This window comes from Abramis brama, assembly GCF_963993115.1.
Source record: "Abramis brama genome assembly, chromosome: 2".
Lineage (NCBI taxonomy): Eukaryota > Metazoa > Chordata > Actinopteri > Cypriniformes > Leuciscidae > Abramis > Abramis brama.
The window spans coordinates 13,050,577-13,070,655 of NC_139964.1; the positions used below are offsets into that span (position 1 = coordinate 13,050,577).

Sequence of the window (20,079 nt, forward strand, 5' to 3'; positions counted from 1 at the left end):
AGGTTGCAGCAGGAGTGAGCATTGCCAAAGCCAAGGCCAGAGAAAGGACACACCTTGGAAATGCAGGGAGTGTGATGTTGTGCTTTGCATGCAGCTGGACAGAAACTGTTTTGCAGCATGGCATGACAGCTGAAAAACTGAAACATGAAAACATGCACATTGTGTAAATATTGTAAATAGTGCTGGGTTTCTGTGTTATTTCTAATATATAGTTCATCTTTGGTTTGAAAAAAAAAGTTGAAAAGTTGAAAACATGAAAATGTGTACATTTTGTGAATATTGTTAGTAGTGAGTTTTTTTCACAAAGTAAACGTTTTGCTTGAAAGAAAGACCTGTTGTTATGCTACTTTTTCATTTGCACACATCCAATAAAGCTTGATATGTAGTAGGAAGTTATTTTAGTCCTATTTTATCTCAGTCCCTCTAACATTTGGTGAAGATTAGTCACAGACAAAACTTGTAGGCTACTAGAAAACGATTTTTCAAAATGTAACTTTAGACAATTATTACTACTATTTTATTCATATATTACACTACTTTTGTGACCCTAAGACTTTGGGAAACCCATTTCAAGGACCAAAATTCATTCAACAATGGTATGTTTCCACAAGAGATTTGAAGAATTTCAAAAATCGGACTTACATTTTTCACCTTTTAGAGCCAATGATCTCTCTCTTCAATGCTCTAGTACCCCTTTTCCACCAAGGCAGAGCTGGTGCTGGTTCGGAGCCAGAGCCTAGTTTCAAATCGGTTCTTTGTTTTTCCACCGCCAAAGCACCAGCTCCGAACCAGTAAAACTGGTTCTTAAGTAGCACCAAATCATTGCAGGGTCTAGAACGGAGCCAAGAAAGAACCGCTTGCATCAGGGGCTGGGGGCGGGGTTACCGTGACCAACAAGACGAATAGAAACTTGTGACCGCCATTTTTAAATAGCAGCTAGTCGAGCTAATAGCAGCTCGATTATAATATCCGTCTATGTAAGTTACGGCGAGCTGCACGAACGCGTTGGATTCCGATGTATTTTTGCAAACCCATGAGCATCCATAGTATTGCAACGTCCGTTATTGTTGATGGCTTGTTCGAGATGCATCGGAGCGGCGAGGACCGATCGGAGCTGCGGGAGTGTTTGGAGAGCATACGACTCCTTGTGCTTTTAGATCGCTATCGCAGTGCTTTGATGTCATGCGGCGATCGATCTGCGAGAAGCCGATGCATCTCGAACAAGCCTGGCGTGTTTGTGTTTGGCGCTACCGCACTAGCGGTTGCTGGGCAACATGAGACGTATACAGTGACGTAAGATCTGGCTCTGTTGTGGCTCTCTAGCCGGTGGAAAGGCAAACCGGTTCTTAGTAAGCTCGTCAGTCGAACCAACTCTGAACCAGCTTTGGCTCTGGCTCTGAACCAGCACCCGGTTCTTGTTGGTGGAAAAGGGGTATCGGACAAGTGGTGAGCTCATCAGTAAGAGAGCTGGGTTTTCTCTGCACATTTTGATATAAAACATGGGATTATGTTATGTAAATTTTGCCTTTAAAAGGTGAATTTAATAAGATATTTAAAATCGAAGAAAAAGTGAAAAAAAAAAAAAAATATGCCCTTAGACCTCAGAGGGTTAAAGGCAGATTTTTGCTCCTAAGTGAAAGTTGTAGAAACCAGAGAGTTAATTGTGGTTTTCAACTACTCTTTATTGTCAGAACATATCATGACAAACACTTGCCAAACAGGTGAACATTTCACAAATCTGAGGTAAAACATTCAAGCATTTGTAATTTTTCCTTAACAAAATAAATGTAATTTATATTTGCTATATAAAATTTATTTCTTAGTTTCCGCATATGCTAATGGGGGATTTTGTTTCAAGTCTTGAAACAGGTTTGTGTTGCCTGACTTTGATGGCACGAATCTTCAGCACAGTTTGCAGTGCAGGCTGCAATATTAATATTACATGTTTTGTCTCGAAATGCATATTTGACTGTGAATTGACAGTAGTATTAGCTTGAGTTAGGATGCAGATTTACTGTTAAATTTATGTTCATTAACAAAAACAGTAACATCTGTTAAAAAAATGCAACAATCTCATTTTTATTTGGTAAAATGTAATATTCTGACTGTTGAATTTTATTAAAATTAACCATTGGTCATCGAGTATCATGCATTTAGATCATGATAACCACAGATAAAACCAGGCATAGCCTATAGCGCCTCACTATCATGGCAAAATGTAACTTTATGCTTTCTATGGTATTTATTTGTATGAAAAACAGTAGCCTAAATACATTATTAAATACTGTCATTGTATCCCATTAGTCCTTTAAAACATTGTCTACATTAATAATATAATACAATTCAATATGTAGGCTATCCCACATTTCATGGTGCAGTTAATATTATAGGCTAACGTTACAGTAAATCCGTGGTAAATGATGGGAATTTGTAGACGGAAAAGCCTTCTGACATCGTTGCGCACAGTGTTTCTCCTGTTTGTCAGCGCTGTTTCATTTGCCTTTAAACTGGTTTAAATCACTGAGACATTTGTGATCTTCGCTGAATTCAAGCGCTTCTCACTGGATCTCGTGACTGACACCGATCAGAGTAAACGCCTCTGCTCTAGTGAGCTCGCGCTGCGCTGCCGTCTGGACTTTGAGTCGAGCGGATAAATGGTCAGTGTGGCGCGCGGTTCAAATGAGTTTCGCTACGCTTTTGGGGAATAAACATTATCGAACATTTATCGGAAAAAAGGGGGTCAAAAAAGGGGTTGGGGTGACAGTTAGGGAGTTCACTTAACACATAACACAGGACACTCGTGAATGTTCATGTAAGCTCCGCCCAGTGACACAGACGATCTCAGACGCCGAATATTTCAGAACACCAGCGCGCAATCGGGACAGGTCAAGCTGAGAAGGTTCATTTGTTCTATCCTTCGCGGTCCGGGGAAGAAAGAGAAACTAAAGAAGAGAGAGGCCGCATTCGAAGGATCTTCACATTGGGACAGACTTCGTCGCGCAGCTGTGACGCAATCGGCTTTCGAAGGGTGCGTCCACAAAGAAGAAAGAAAGAAAGAAAGAAAGAAAGAAAGAAAAGAAAAGCAAGATGAAGCTCTGAATCGGAACACAACTACAGTCACTGAACAGAAACAGTAGAGTTTGACATGTGAGATGAGCAACAAACATTATTTTACTCTCCACATATAGATGAGAGCAGTATTATTGCTGTTTGAGTTTCAGAGAGTCGTGTGAGGAACTACTGAGAGTTTCAGACTGATTTTCTGAACTGAACTGATGAAGAAATGAAGTTTCCACTGATAGTTTGTGTGTTTCTGCTGACGGGTAAGAGCTGAAGATCTCTACTAAAAGTGTTTATTATCTAACATTATGATGTATGTTATCAGTGTACATGAGTAAAGCAGTGTGTGTGTGTGTGTGTGTGTGTGCGTGCGTGCAGTGAGCAGTTCACTGTCTGAGAACATTACAGTGAGTGGAACAGAGGGACGAGGAGTGAGCATTACCTGCCCTTATCCAGAAGGAATTATACATGCTTACAGTTACAAGTACTTCTACAGAGGACTTTACGGAGAACGTGTCCTTATACTAGAATCTGACGGAATGGAGACTTATGCGATCAAGGGCAGATTCTCACTGAAGAATAATCCTAAGACCAGATCATTTACAGTGACCATCAGTGACCTGAAGATGGAAGATGCTGGACCGTACGGATGTAGATCTGGACATGACTATGCAAACTACCATCAAGTGGAGCTTATTGTGAACAGAGGTGCCTGATATTCAATACTGAACACCAATCTGCTTCATCGTTCATGTTTATTGTTTTATGAATATGGCGTGACGGCTTTTCTTCATTTCTCAGCTCCAGAGACAACGACACGTGTCCAGATCTCAACAACCAGCATTAGTCTGTATAGCAGCACTGAACACACCAGCACAGGTACACACACACTGAACCCACTGACATCTGTTCTCACATGTGTGTTGATGAAAATATTGTTAATGTGAAGTTATTGTGTTTTCAGAACTTAACTTCCATCAAAATATTAATAGTTAGTGTGGTTATAGTGAATACAGAGATATCAAAGCTTCTAAACACAATTCTGATGCTGCATTCAAGTTCATGATTTAATTCCTGTAATTACGTGTTTCCAGCTCGTTCTGACAAGATAATTTGTGTCTTACATAAACTTACACCAACTTGGAAACTGAATTTCATCAAAGCTTCAACTTCTGTGAAAAATAAACCACAATTGCGACATTTAGAGGTTGTGATGTTCCTCAACACTTGAATCAAATGAACAACAACTGAATGTTTGACGTGTCATTTTACAGATCTTCTACAGGTAAAGATTTGAACACCCACCAGGAAATACTACAGTTGAACTCTATCAGCCAAACACACAAACTACACTACCCATAATGCAACTGCAGCCTTATTGATCACATGATCACTCTTTGAAATTAAATTGGTTTGTACATTTTTTGAGACACATTTTATCTACTTTATAAACAAAATTGTGCACATATCAGCTTCCGATTAATTTGGTTTGACATCAACCATAAAGAGAAGTGTTTTCTACTGAAGAGTTGAGGTTTACCATTGCAGTTTCACTTCGGTTACACAATATAACAACTGTATATTTACAATATTACAATATCTTTAATAGTACAATAATCAAAAGGATTAATGTCTGTTTATTTAACAGTATAATCAGAATCAGTTTGTGTTTCATCATGTAAATATCATGTGTTTAGCGTTGCCTTCAGGTCTGGGTTCTGTTGCTGGCGGTCTGGGTTTGGTTCTGCTGGTTCTGACTCTGTGTTCTGGAACCTTCATCATCTGTAGAAAGAGGAACAGGAAATCTAGGACAGGTAACAGTTTGTTATTAAAATATCCATTTTTTTGTGTTTGAATTGATTTGATTTGATTTGATACCAATCAACTTGATTTGCTCCATGCAGCTTTATTTCAGCAGAACATGCAGCACTCAGAGGTGAGTGTTCAAATCTTCACCTGTAGAAGATCAGACATACATGTTAAATGATTGTTTATTGATCAACAGAGATAATTACATATGTAAACTATTACATTATTGATTTATGTGGTGTTTTTCAGACTGAACGCATGTCTGAGGAGATTCCAAACACAGACTTCAACGTGGTAACATCTTCATCCAATCAGACGCCTGCATTTTCATCCAATCAGACGCCTGCATTTTCATCCAATCAGACGCCTACATCACACCTCAACTACAATACAGAGGTGAGTGTTCAAATCTTTACCTGTAGAAGATCAGACATACATGTTAAATGAGTGTTTATTGATCAACAGAGATAATTACACTATGTAAACTATTACATTATTGATTTATGTGTTGTTTTCCAGAATGAACGCATGTCTGAGGAGATTCCAAACACAGACTTCAACGTGGTAACATTTTCATCCAATCAGACGCCTGCATTTTCATCCAATCAGACGCCTGCATTTGCATCCAATCAGACGCCTGCATCACACCTCAACTACCTCACAAACGTCTCTACTCTTTACACATCAGGAACCAATCAGCAGCCTGATTCACACCCCAGTCACACCCACTCAACCAATCAGGTGACAGATACAGCCGGTGATTATAACTACCTAACAGCAACACATCCACCAAACTTCACAATAGACGATGATCCGCTTAAAGCTCCACAATTCTGTATAAATTGAGAGTCACGATTTTTTTGTGTAAACCGGAAATCGTGATTCTCCCACAATTCTGGAGAAAAAAACCATCAGACAACAAAACAAAATAACATGCAGACTAGAGGTTCTGATAAAATGGTCATTGCTTTGGTCTATTTAAAAGATATATTAATTTGAACAAAAAATATCAATGTCTCATTCATCACGGTTTCATTATTGGATGAATCGGCGTTTGTGAATACATGAAAAAGACTGTAAAAATCTAGTAAAATCTACATTTATTTAACTTTATATTAACTTTTTTTTTTATTATTACTTACCAGAAAAGTAACCAACAACTTATTTTATTTTTTTTAAATAAAATCTAAAAATTACACAAAATTCAATATTCTCTGTAATTAGTACCTCATCTACAGTTCAATAAAGCTAATAAAAATGTAAAAAATAGCAGCAAGCAGCGATTATGAGGCAATACACACAAGAAGCAAAATTAGTGGCTAAGAAGTCTGTTTAGACTATTTTGTATGATGTATTTTATGAACTCAATTGGATTTCTAACACTATTCTCTCAACAGACATTTACACTGATAGTCTGGCATTATAATTGATTTGCTTTTGGTGTACTGTGGAGTGGGTAAGACTGATTTTAATGGCAGGCTAGCAGATACCGTTGACTCGCGCTAGCCTAGCACCGGCGAACTATGCAACTGGAAGGACTGGATGAAAAATGTTGAAACTGTCTCCACTGATAAATAACACCCAGGCTAACTTGGAAATGAGGCCCGATGTCCAAAATCCTGAACCACCCCTTTAAACAAACCAGCCCTAATCAATACATTTACTTACTTAGCTGACATTATGCAGCTCTTCTTCATTAAATTAGTTGACAGAATTAGTTGATAAACTATATGTAGGAGCATTGCTTGTTCCTGTCACGGTTTTTAAGGTGATAATCCGTTATAAATATGAAGATTGTATCTTGAAGATTGTATTGTATTGTATTTTCTATTAAAAAGATTGAAGTTTTGTAAAAAAAAAAAAAAAAATTATGTTGTAAAAAAATAAACTTATGTTCTGTTGAATGTGTTTTGAAAACTTTTTGTATGTTGTATACTTATTCATCTAGGTAACGAAAATATATATTATAGAAGGGCGTCCTTGGTTCATTTTGCCTGGGGCCCGACCTTAATGTAGGGGAGAGCGGGCACAACGTAGCGCGGGGCTAGTTGTAACACGCTTATTTTAAATACTTCCAGACATGCTAGCATGACAAAACTTAGTGTACTTACGTACTAGTTGCCATATTAACACTATATAGAGAAAAAAAATTCACCAAAATTCAGAAATCTTTGGAAGATATCACCTGAACATATATTAATTTCTTACTTGTGTTAATTTTTCATCTCTATTTTTGGTGTTTATTTTAAAGGAGACAAATCTGATATTATTTTAATCTCCAATCTGTTATTTAACAGTTGATATGGTTATTTAATGCTGATCTAACCAGCAGAAGACACTAGCAGGGTTTAAATCCCAGCTGTGCAGGTGGGGCATGTTGTCACACTGCGTTACAATGTATTAGAAATAGGCAAGGCAAGGCAAGTTTATTTATAAAGCACATTTCATACACAATGGCAATTCAAAGTGCTTTACATAGAAGAAATTAAAATAATAAAAGAAATAAGAATAATTAAAACAGTTTAGAAAAATAGAATAAAATACAGTACAAACAGTCGGACGAACATTGGCACAGTGCTCATTCAGTAAATGCATAGCTAAACAGATGTGTTTTGAGTCTGGATTTGAAAGTGACTACTGTAGGAGCACGTTAGGGCTGCTCGATTATGGAAAAAATCATAATCACGATTATTTTGGTCAGTATTGAAATCACGATTATGTAACACGATTATTTCACATGACTTTGGGAACGTGTTGCATTTATTAAAAAGACACGGTAACACTTTACAATAAGGTTAATTAGTTAACATTAATGTATTAACTAACATGAACTAACAATGAGAAATACATTTGTTACAGTATTTATTAATCTTTTTTTAATGTTAGTTAATAAAAATACAGCTGTTCATGTTAGTTCACAGTGCATTAACTAAATTAATAGGGGTGTGACGAGATCTCGTGTTACGAGATCTCGCGAGATTAAAACGCGACGAGATTTCTCGTCGAGTGAAATTTTGTATCGTGAGTTAAAAAAAAAAAAAAAAAAAAAAACTTTGTCTCGTGAGTTGTTGTGATGTCAGCGTGAGGGAGAAATTTGTATTGAAGATGCCCCTGCCACTTTTAAATCATTTGTGTGCCGGGCCAATCACACACACACTCACTGTCCCTCGCTCACTCACTCACTCGCGCGCACACACACACACACACACACGCTCACTCGCGCGTGCACACACGCACACTCACTGTAACCGCACTCTCACTCACTCTCGCTCACACTCAACCCGTCGTGGAGGACCGTTAAAATTAAACATGCTAGTCTTTCTCAGTGATCCAACGTCGGATACTCTTATAGGTTACTCCTGTGGATCACGGCTGAACGCGTCTTCTCCACACTCACTTACAAACAAACATTTTTTCGCCTATCGTGCGTCTACTCTACACCTGTACCACTAAAAAGACGGATTATATCCAAGACTTCAGTCATAAATTAGTATTAATATTGATAGCATCACTGGTAGCGTCGTTGCTAACTTAACTTACTGTCCATCTGTTAAAATGGCGAATATATCAGATGTAAGTAGTCTACCTTTTGGTGCAGGTGAGGACACATTTGAGCTACACGCGTTGCAGTCTGAGCTGGAAGCTGTTGAGAAACAGATCCACGACCTTTTAGTGAGAAAAGCCGAGCTGATAGACCGGCGGTTAGCTCTTGAAACATCACGCGCCGATGCACACAAATCAGTGATCAACGTTACTAACCCGCTGACTCCGACCTCGTCTACTCCGTGCGTTACTCAGCATCGGTCACGAGCGTCGAGGCCGCGATCAGCTATGGTCTCGTTTACGCCGGCTCCAACATGCCACCACGAAGCCTGGATATTTCCGCAGCGGAAGACGCGAGTCAGGTCTAGACCAAGAAAACTCTCTCCGACCCTCCCGGTTTTCGAGATATCCACACAAAACCGCTTCTCCCCTCTTCGCGAAACAGAATGCGATGCTGTGATCATCGGTGATTCCATCGTTCGACACGTACACGCTACGTTAAATAAAAGTAAGGTGCATAGTCACTGCTTTCCTGGTGCTCGTGTTTCTGAAATCGCTGCTCACGTTCCCGAGATTCTGAACGAGCGCGTCGGAACTGTGGTCCTGCACGCGGGAGGGGCCGACATCAGGCTGCGACAGACGGAGGTTCTGAAGAAAGACTTCAGGAATCTGATCGATACGGTACGCAGCACATCGCCTGATATAACGATCATTGTGTCAGGACCGCTTCCCACGTACCGACTAGGTCATGAAAAGTTTAGTAGATTATTCGCGCTAAATGAATGGTTAATGTCATGGTGCAATGAGCAGAAACTGCTCTTTGTAAATAATTGGAATCTGTTTTGGGAGCGTCCTAGGCTTTACCGTGCTGATGGCTTACACCCAAGCAGATTCGGATCGGATCTTCTGTCAGATAACATCTCCAAAATGTTAAATACCTTTTGACTAGTAACCAAAAGTTCAAATCATAGTCTCTGCTGCACCAAATTAACTGATATAAATAGTGTAGAACATTGCATAGAAACTGTGTCTATTCCTCGTTTAGTGAGATCAAATAATAAATCTACTGCAGGATCTAGAAAAAATCTAATTGTTATTAAACCAGAAAATGTTGCTATTAGTAACCAAAAACAATTTCTAAAGCTAGGTCTTCTAAACATTAGATCACTCACACCTAAGGCAGTTATTGTAAATGAAATAGTCACGGATAATAGCTTCGATGTGCTTTGCCTTACTGAAACTTGGCTTAAACCTAATGATTATTTCGGTCTAAATGAGTCTACTCCATCAGGATACTCCTATAAGCACGAACCCCGTCTGATTGGTCGTGGCGGCGGTGTTGCAGCGGTCTATAGAGATATTCTCAATGTTACTCAGAAAACGGGTTATAAGTTTATTTCGTTTGAAATACTTGTACTAAATGTTACGCTCTTAGATGTTAGAAAAAAATCCATATTATCTCTAGCCTTGGCTACCGTATATAGACCGCCTGGGCCTTACGCTGATTTCCTAAAAGAGTTTGCAGATTTTCTCTCAGATCTATTGGTCAATGTAGATAAAGCATTAATTGTTGGAGATTTTAACATACACGTAGATAATCCAAATGATGCGTTAGGGGCTGCGTTTATAGATTTATTAAATTCCTTTGGGGTCAAACAAAACGTCACCGGACCAACTCATCGTCTTAATCACACACTCGATTTAATTATATCATATGGAACCGATCCAACCGATATAGATATCATTCCACAAAGTGATGATGTCACTGACCATTACTTGGTAACTTGCATATTACGTACTGCTGTAATGTGTCATGCGGCGCCGCGTTTTCGACCAGGCAGAACAATCCTTCCATCCACCATAGATAATTTCTCGAGTTGCTTGTCTGATCTGTCTCAGCTGCTGCCTGAACCCAAACAAACAGATGAACTAGAAGAACTAACAAGCACTATGAGCACCATTCTCTCTAGAACATTGGATGTTGTTGCACCCGTTAGATTAAAAAAGGTCACAGAGAAAATTAAAGCACCGTGGTACAATAATACTACGCATGTTCTAAAGAGAGAAACCCGTAATTTAGAGCGTAAATGGAAACAAACTAATTTAGAGGTCTTTAGAATCGCGTGGAAAGACTGTATGTCACGTTATAAAAAGGCCCTAAAAGCGGCCAGGGCTGAGCATCTCCGCAAAGTAATAGAAAACAACCAAAACAATCCTAGGTTTTTATTTAACACCGTGGCTAGACTAACAAATAAACAGACGTCACCCGAACAAAATATCCCGTTACAGTTTAGTAGTAATGATTTCATGAACTTCTTCACTGAGAAAATAGAAAACATCAGAACCACAATTGTAAACGTTCAATCCTCAATCGCACCTTATAATTCAGCCTCAATTTTCCCCCCGCAAGAACAATTACAGTGCTTTACAACTATAGAACAAAAAGAGTTAAATAAACTTATCACTTCATCTAAAACAACAACATGTTTATTAGACCCTATACCAACTAAACTACTGAAGGAAGTGTTACCTGTAGTGGAAGAGCCTCTCCTCAATATTATTAACTCGTCTTTATCTTTAGGTCATGTTCCAAGAACATTTAAACTGGCAGTTATAAAACCTCTCATTAAGAAACCACAATTAGACCCGCATAATCTAGCAAATTATAGACCCATTTCAAATCTACCTTTTATGTCTAAAATACTAGAAAAAGTTGTGTCCACTCAACTGGGCTCTTTCTTGCAAGAAAATGATATCTATGAAAAGTTTCAGTCAGGATTCAGGCCGCACCATAGCACTGAAACTGCACTTAAAATCACAAATGATTTACTTTTAGCTTCTGACCAAGGCTGTATCTCAATACTAGTTTTACTCGATCTAAGTGCTGCGTTCGATACTATAGATCATACAATACTCTTAGATCGACTACAAAATTATACTGGTGTTCAAGGACAAGCATTAAGCTGGTTTAGATCATACTTATCTGACCGCTACCATTTTGTCTATTTAAATGGAGAAAAATCGATTATAATTCCAGTAAACTATGGAGTGCCGCAGGGATCTGTGTTGGGCCCTCTGTTATTCTCAATATATATGCTGCCACTTGGAAATATTATAAGGAAACATGGAATTAGTTTCCATTGTTATGCTGATGACACTCAAATATATATTTCATCACGGCCGGATGAAAACGCTAAATTATCCAAATTGACAGAGTGTGTTAAAGATATAAAAGATTGGATGACGCGTAATTTTCTATTATTAAATCCAGACAAGACAGAGGTAATACTTATCGGTTCAAAAAACCGCCCACAGAACCTCTCACAATACAACTTTGACATCATAGGATGTCCTGTTACTTTATCCTCTACAGTAAAAGACCTGGGTGTTATACTCGATTGTAACCTGTCTTTTGAAAATCATATTTCGTATGTTACAAAAACAGCCTTTTTCCACCTTAGAAACATTGCTAAGCTACGTAATATGCTATCAGTTTCTGATGCAGAAAAGTTAGTTCATGCATTCATGACCTCGAGACTAGATTACTGTAATGCTTTATTAGCCGGTTGTCCTGCATCCTCAATAAACAAGCTACAGTTAGTCCAAAATGCAGCCGCTAGAGTTCTTACTAGATCAAGAAAATATGATCATATAACACCGATTTTATCATCACTACATTGGCTACCTATAAAGTTCCGTATTAATTATAAGGTATTGCTACTGACTTATAAAGCCCTAAACGGCTTAGCTCCAGTCTATTTAGCGGATCTTCTATCACCCTATAATCCATCGCGCTCTTTAAGATCAATAAATTCAAGGCTTTTGGTCATACCTAGGATATCCAGATCAACCAAAGGAGGGAGAGCATTTTCACATTTGGCTCCAAAACTCTGGAATAGTCTTCCTGATACTGTTCGTTGCTCGGACTCACTCTCCCAGTTTAAAACTAGATTAAAGACGCATCTTTTCAGCCAGGCATTCATATAATATTGTTAATCTCACAGTTTCAAACTACAATCCGGCCTCTAGTTCATAAATGCCAGAGGAGAACTGGCCCCCGACTGAGCCTGGGTTCTCCCAAGGTTTTTTTTTTTTCTCCATTAGGTCACTTGATGGAGTTTTAGGACACCATTAGGTCACTTGATGGAGTTTTTCGGTTCCTTGCCACTGTTGCCTTTGGCTTGCTCAGTTGGGGATATTTTGGGGATATTTAATTTTATTCTATCAATCAATAAATTCCACTAGAAACAAACTTTGTTGTATTATTTTATTTTAATACTGTGAAGCTGCTTTGATACAATCTGTATTGTGAAAAGCGCTATACAAATATACTTGATTTGATTTGATTTGATTTCTGTTGTGAAGCATCACAGACGCGTTGTCGCCCACTATGACACACTATACGAAATGAAACGATCGAATCTTGCGTCCCGACGCCCGTTGTACTTTACGAGTCTCCACGAAACGGATCGTGCCAAAATAGTGTAATCTGAACCAGGCAGGTAATAAACATTTGACCTATCACGCAAAGAACCTATTAAAGCACTAAGACATGGGAACAGTATAGCTAACATTCACATATCACAAGTCATATCGACATCACAATATTAAACAATGTTATCGCACATCGCAGCTTTTCCTCATATCGTGCAGCCCTGCCCAAAGGTCTCAACTGCTGCCAGAAATCGTCGACATGCTTATATTCTTGAAAAAGAACATGACCATATCTTAGGCTTATCTTAGTTAATTTATCTCTTTTTCATGCTTGAAGAAAAAAATTGTTTCTGTTTGAACTTGTAGTTTTGAGAGAGCAGTACTTTGATTATGGATACACACTTACTGTTTGCATTTAAAGTGTTATTTCAGTTATTTATATTTATTTTATTTATACTGTTTTATTTTTTTATGTTCGATTTGTGGAAAGGAGTTAGATTTCTCATGTGAAATCGTACAGGGAGAAGTAGAGTTTATAGCAAAACATTTTGCAGTGTTTGCATGTCCTTTACTGCATAGAATTCATTAAAATAGAAGTAAAATAACATTCATTACAAGTTGATTTCAAAATGCACATACATTGTTTTGCATTTTGTGATTTTCAGTTGAATAAAAGACTATTTTCCATTCATATATTTCATCATTGAGGATTTCTTAAAATTGTGTAAAAATCTCGTCTTGTCTCGTTCTCGTGAACCCAATCTCGTGTCTCGTCTCGTCTCGTGGAGTAAGCGTCTCGTCACACCCCTATAAATTAATGTTAAAAAATACAACCTTTCATTTTAATAACATATTAGTAAATGGTGAAATTAATATTATGAATAAATGCTGTAGAAATATTGTTCATTATTAGTTAATGTTAACTAAGGTAGTTAACTAATGCTAATTAATGAACCTTATTGTAAAGTGTTACCAAAGACACCTTTCAAGAATTCTTAAAAAAATCGAAATTTGAACATTGATTGTACTTTTTGAACTGTTAAAATAAATAATATATAACAGATAATACTTCAATGAGTATTTTAATAATTCCCGCAGGTCTACCACTTATAATGCGGGAAATTCCCCCGCAAACATTGATTCACTTTAGCATGTAGATTGTATGAGTAGCCTAAATGAATCCACACAGATTATAAAATCAAATCAATAATTTTAAAACTTTATCCAAGACGCAATTTCACAAACCGCGTGAGTGTTCAGCGGTGCTGCGTCTTCTCTCTCTCCGTCTCTCAAAATGGGTTGGACAAGGCAACCGTCGAAACTACACTCTCTCGTTTAGGAGTCGGGACTCGGGACCTGATGGAATAGTCACTTGTACAATCGGGCCAGCATTGCATCGTAACTAAAGTTTATCATTTTCACTTCTTTTTAAGTTTTATCAGTTTAAACATTCAAGCTGAGAGTTTATGGCATCGGGAGGGGCGGATGTGCGCGTGCGCGCGTCATTCAGAACACAAGACAAAATAAGAGCGTTCTTTCAAAACAGAACATAGCAAAATAATCATTTTTACTCGATTATACTATTTTGGTGATCGTTGGGAGCAAAAATCGAAATCGAAATCGAAATTCAATTAATTGCACAGCCCTAGAGCACGTCTGATCTCCTCTGGAAGCTGGTTCCAGCTGCGGCTGGCATAATGGCTAAAAGCGGACTCGCCATGCTTAGAGTGAACCCTTGGTATCTCTAGCTGATATGATCCTAATGATCTGAGTGATCTGTTGGGTTTATATTCAGTGAGCATATCTGCAATGTATTGAGGTCCTAGGCCATTAAATGATTTAAATACCAGTAGTAATACTTTAAAATCAATCCTAAATTTAACTGGGAGCCAGTGTAAAGACCTGAGGACTGGTGTGATATGTTCATATTTTCTGGTTCTGCTCAGAATCCTGGCAGCAGCGTTCTGTATGAGCTGCAACTGTCTTATGGTCTTTTTGGGAAGGCCAGTGAGGAGGCCATTACAATAATCCACCCTGCTGGTGATGAAAGCATGAACAAGTTTCTCTAAGTCTTGTCTGGAAACAAAGCATCTAATTCTTGCAATATTTTTCAGATGATAGTATGCTGATTTAGTTATTGCTTTGACATGACTACTGAAACTAAGGTCTGACTCTAGTGACACACCGAGATTCCTGACTTGATTTTTAGTTGTTTGACCCCTAGAGTGAAGGTATGCGTTCACCTTGAGAACTTCATCTTTGTTTCCGAACGCAATGACTTCAGTTTTGTCTTTGTTTAACTGAAGAAAGTTTTGACACATCCAACTGTTGACTTCATCAATGCATTGGCACAGGGAATCAATGGGGCTGTAATCGTTAGGCGATAGGGCTAAGTAGATCTGTGTGTCGTCTGCATAGCTGTGGTAAGCAATTTGGTTCTTTCTCATTATTTGGCTCATTGGGAGCATATACAGGTTGAACAGGAGTGGCGCAAGAATCGAGCCTTGAGGGACTCCGCATGTCATGGATGTCCACTCAGACTTATGATCTCCTATACTCACATAATAACCTCTCCCATCTAAGTATGACCTGAACCATTTTAGGACTATCCCAGAAAGCCCCACCCAGTTTTCCAGCCTGTCAAGAAGTATGTTATGATCGACAGTGTCAAATGCAGCACTAAGGTCAAGTAGTACCAGCACTGATAATTTGCCTGAATCAGTATTTAAGCGAATATCGTTTATTATCTTTATGAGCGCTGTCTCTGTGCTGTGGTGCGGTCGGAAACTAGATTGAAAATTGTCAAAGGATCCATTCAAGCTCAAGAATTTGTTCAGCTGATTGAAGACAACTTTTTCAATGATCTTGCCTATGAAAGGAAGATTTGAGATCGGTCTATAGTTGCTTAATATGGTCTTATCCAGATTGCTCTTTTTCAGGAGGGGCTTGACAACTGCAGTTTTCAGGGAGTTTGGAAAACTCCCAGAGCGAAGTGAGACATTTACCACTTCTAGAAGATCTGCTTCTAAACTGTTTAACACACTTTTGAAAAATGTGGGAAGTGTGTCGAGGGCACATGTTGATGTTTTAAGGTGCTGTACAGTTTCTTCCAAAATTTTGCCATCAATTTCTTTGAAATCAGACATAGTAACTAATTTCTCAGGTGGTTTGATCTGTCTGACCTCAGTGCAACTCAAGGATGTGCTGATCCCCTTTCTGATATTACTGATTTTCTCAGAGAAGAAAGAAGCAAACTCACTGCACTTGTTGTCTGAGAGCATTTCACTGGGAATCTGGCTTGGGGGGTTTGTCAGTCTCTCTACAGCAGCAAAAAGAGTGCGTGCGTTGTTTAAATTACTGTTTATAATATTTGAGAAGAAAGTCTGTCTAGCTTTGCCTAGTTCCATATTAAAAGCATGGATGCAGTCTTTGTAGATGTTATAATGGACTACAAGTTTAGTCTTCCGCCACATGCGCTCTGCTTTTCTGCATTGTCTTTTCATAGTTTGCACTGCTGTTGAGTTTCTCCAAGGTGCTTTTTGTCTGCCACTCTTCTTCCTGACTTTCACAGGAGCAATATCATCAATCACACTTTTAACTTTTGAGTTAAAAGAATCAAGGAGAAAATCAACAGAGTCTGCAGATATGCTTGGTGTTAAGGATATAGCCTTCATAAATAGTACACTAGTGTTCTCATTTAAGCATCTCTTCTTGACAGACACAGATCTAGCTTCAGTGGCAGGAGAGATCAATATATCAAAGAAAATACAGAAATGATCAGACAGTGCTACATCCTTAATAACAATTAATGAAATGTTTAGACCCTTACTGATAAGTAAATCTAGAGTGTGTCCACGATTGTGTGTGGGTCCATGTATATGCTGAGTCAGATCAAAAGTTTTTAAAACAGTTTTGATTTCTTTTGCCATATTGTTCTCTGCACTATCTATGTGAATGTTAAAATCTCCTGCAATGGCAAAACAGTCAAACTCTGAGGTAATTGTTGATAACAGTTCTGTAAAGTCCTCAGCGAAGGCTGGAGAGTATTTTGGAGGCCTGTAAATAATGATAAGTAAAATGCGTGGAGCACCTTTCAACACAATACCCAGATATTCGAAAGAAGGGTAATTCCCAAATGATATTTGCTTACATTGATAGATATCTTTAAAAAGAGCAGCTAGACCCCCACCTCTCTTAACAGCTCTGCAGACACTCATAAAAGTAAAGTTTGGAGGGGCTGCTTCATTGAGGATTGTTGCACTGCAGCTGGCTTCTAGCCAGGTTTCATTTAGAAGCATAAAATCCAGGTTGTTTGTGGTTATTAAATCGTTGACTAGAAGTGATTTATTTTTAAGTGAACGAATGTTTAAAAGTGCTAACTTAACAGTCTTACTTTTTGTCCCCACATCAATCTTACTTTGACGTGTAATAGGCACCAGATTAGTTGGGTTTGCTGCACGGCTATTGAAGGCCTTAGATTTTCTATCTTGTAATAAAACAGCAATAGAGAAAGATACAGGCACACTGGGTTCCCGCTTGTTCTGTAAACATTTGAGAAAGTTACTGTTATCAGAGCGGGGACCCAAAACACATCACTGAGAGCTGGTATCAGTTGTTTTTGGTTCACCTCGAGTAGATGGAGGAGGGTGTGGGCCCTGGCGTTGTGGCAGAGGCCGAAGAGCTCTCACAGGAGGGGGAGGGCGAGCTGGGCCCGCAGGCTTTGGTGGTAATGGTGCCTGTCGTTTTTTGGTTGGTATCTGGGGGCTCGCAGCAAAAGAGTGGGATAGTCTGGTTCCAGCATGCACCAGTTCTTCCATTTTCTGTGAGAAGCACAGTAGTGGCGATGCTGGAGAGAGGGATAGCGTGTCTGGTGAAAGGGGCTGTTGCTCTGGTGTTATAGGAGGTTGTGATATGCTGTCCTGGCTTCCCTGGCTTTTTTCCAGGAAGTCGTCCTTGGGTGCTGAATCTTCAAGCAGTTCTGATAAGTCTCTCTGTGGGCAGGGCTCAGCTGAGATTGTGTCCGTGAGCAGAGGTTGTTGTGGCGGAGTGGTGTTATCATTGTCCTTGTGTGATATGTCAACCGCATGTCCATTTTGCTGCTGAAGTGAAGTCCCGTGGTCATTCATACTGTGTCCAGGTGTGTGTGTGCCGTTCAGATTTAGTGGATTGGCACAAACTGCAGAAGGATGATTGAGGGAGAAGTAGATATTGTCCTTTAACACTCTTGAACCAAGTTTGTTTGGGTGATGGCCATCCCGATGAAAAAGTTGTCTCTGACTCCAGAAAAGATTGAAATTGTCAATGAAGTTTACTCCGTTTATATTGCAGGTTTTTTGCAGCCATGTATTTAGCCCAAGCAACCGTGAAAACCTGTTTGTTCCTCTTGCTGGGAGAGGTCCACTGATGAATGTTTGAACTTTCAGTCTTTTAAGTGTTTCAAAAAGTTCATTGAAATCCTTCTTAAGGAGTTCTGACTGCTCTTTAAGAATATCATTCTTCCCCACATGAATGATGAGTCGATTTGCAGTCTTATGTTTCATCAGAATGTTCTGAAGTTCCCTGTTTATATCAGAAGTTGTTGCTTGTGGAAGGCAGCACATAGTTGTATCCCTGCCGCTAATGTTTCTGATTATGGAGTCCCCCACTATCAGAGTCCTGGGCTCGGCTGCGCTCTGAGCTGAGTGCCACTGTCTGCTCGACCTTGAGCGCCAGTTAGCATCAGTGTTAGCTACTGGCCCATTCAGTCTGTGTTCGATCACATTCATCACATTTGGGGATTCCTCATTTACATTCATTAGTACTTCAAATCTGTTCTCAAGATGTATAGGCGGTGGTAGGAGACCAGTGTTTGCAATCCTTGTCAGAGCTGTATCTGGGGTAGAGGATGCTACTGCGGCAATATGTGATGCTCGTGACACTCTGATGTCTCGAGTGCCTTTGGGTCTCGCTCCCTGTTTGTGCCATCGATTAGTAAGTCGATCGGCTTGTTTCTCTACCTGTCGAGGAGCACTAGTTTCATGGGACTCACCGGTATGCTGAGGGTGTCCATGACGAAGCTCTGTTGTGTGCTCCGTCTGGTTTGGTGGTCCCGTAAGTAACTTTGTTTTGAGAACTGCAATCCTTTGTAAAAGTCTGTGGCAGTTAGTGCAGCAAGTAGATTCTTGAACCTGAAGAGGCATTTTCTCTCTTATCCGTATGAATGTAGGCAGTTGTGTTTTCCTTTCCCGGAATGTAAGCTGGTCGGGTAAAAGAATTCTGCGTTTTTGTAGTAATCCAAACTTTGTTGTCTGAGCACTGTGCTGATTTGCTGAAGTTAAAATTAGGTGATAAAAGGAAATAAAATATAAAAATATAGGAGATAAAATGTAAAAGCGATAGAGCAAAGCGCGGAGCAGTAAGCAAGAGCGTCCGAACAGTAGCTGAGCAGGAAGCCTTCTTCTAAATATGCTTTTCTATTCTATACTTTTATGAATCCTATTGATAAAACATGAGAAAAAGTCAATGTTCAGAAATTATTAATTATTATTATTATGTTTTGAACTATATTGTGTAGCTGTGTTTTCCAGTGTGTTTGTTGTCAAACTCAAAAAAACATTTTTATTTTTAATTATTAAAAAATGCCATTATTTTATATGTAAAAGTTAATAATTGAATTTTATTGAGGAAATATTTTAGTTTGTCTTGTATGTGTTTTTTTATTTTTTTTTATTAGATCAGATAGCATTTTAATCTGTCATGTGGTCATGTTATAATGTACTCCACCTATGGGGCATGTTGTCACAGTTCACTTCCATTCTTTCGGGGTCAGGGTTTCTGTTGTCCGGTAATTGCCGGACATTGGCCGAAAAATAAATGGAATGTCAGACAAAATTAAATCTCTCCGGTCAAATTGTCCGATTAAAATTGCCTAATAATCCCGCCCCCCTAACACAATCTGAATTTGAGAATAAGCCTAAAATGTATAAAGCAAAAATACACCGCTCTACCATTTGAAAGTCTATAAACAACATCGCATGCTGCATTTCAAATAAAGCGCACGCCTAAAACGGCTGTAATATACTGTAGACCTAAACAACGAACGAATGAGTGAGACGTTTCAAATATGGCCAGGCCCAGGCAGACTAGCCTTAAAAGCTTTTTTCAGAGGCCAGACGCGACGGACGATGGTGCATCAGGAACGGCTGAAGCCTCAGATGTCCAGACAGCTCCACCACCACCAGAGAAAAAGCCGAA

General features: G+C 39.0%; 1 protein-coding gene across 1 annotated transcript; it reads left to right on the forward strand.

Annotated features, from left to right (window-relative positions):
- Positions 1-2,497: 2,497 nt before the first annotated feature.
- LOC311077724 (uncharacterized protein) lies at positions 2,498-8,177 on the forward strand. Its single transcript, XM_084106337.1, has 7 exons — positions 2,498-3,323; positions 3,439-3,768; positions 3,862-3,939; positions 4,758-4,874; positions 4,965-4,996; positions 5,119-5,265; positions 5,389-8,177. Exons 1-7 carry the CDS (start codon positions 3,284-3,286, stop codon positions 5,713-5,715), a joined length of 1,071 nt encoding a protein of 356 aa, XP_083962463.1. The 5' UTR covers positions 2,498-3,283; the 3' UTR covers positions 5,716-8,177.
- Positions 8,178-20,079: the final 11,902 nt, after the last annotated feature.

Excerpts from the sequence above, each read along its gene's own strand:
- LOC311077724 (XM_084106337.1), top strand. The coding sequence starts at position 3,284 with ATGAAGTTTCCACTGATAGTTTGTGTGTTTCTGCTGACGG. Across the intron at positions 3,324-3,438 it reads TTGTGTGTTTCTGCTGACGG|TGAGCAGTTCACTGTCTGAG; the intron begins GTAAGAGCTGAA and ends GCGTGCGTGCAG. Across the intron at positions 3,940-4,757 it reads CACTGAACACACCAGCACAG|CGTTGCCTTCAGGTCTGGGT; the intron begins GTACACACACAC and ends TCATGTGTTTAG.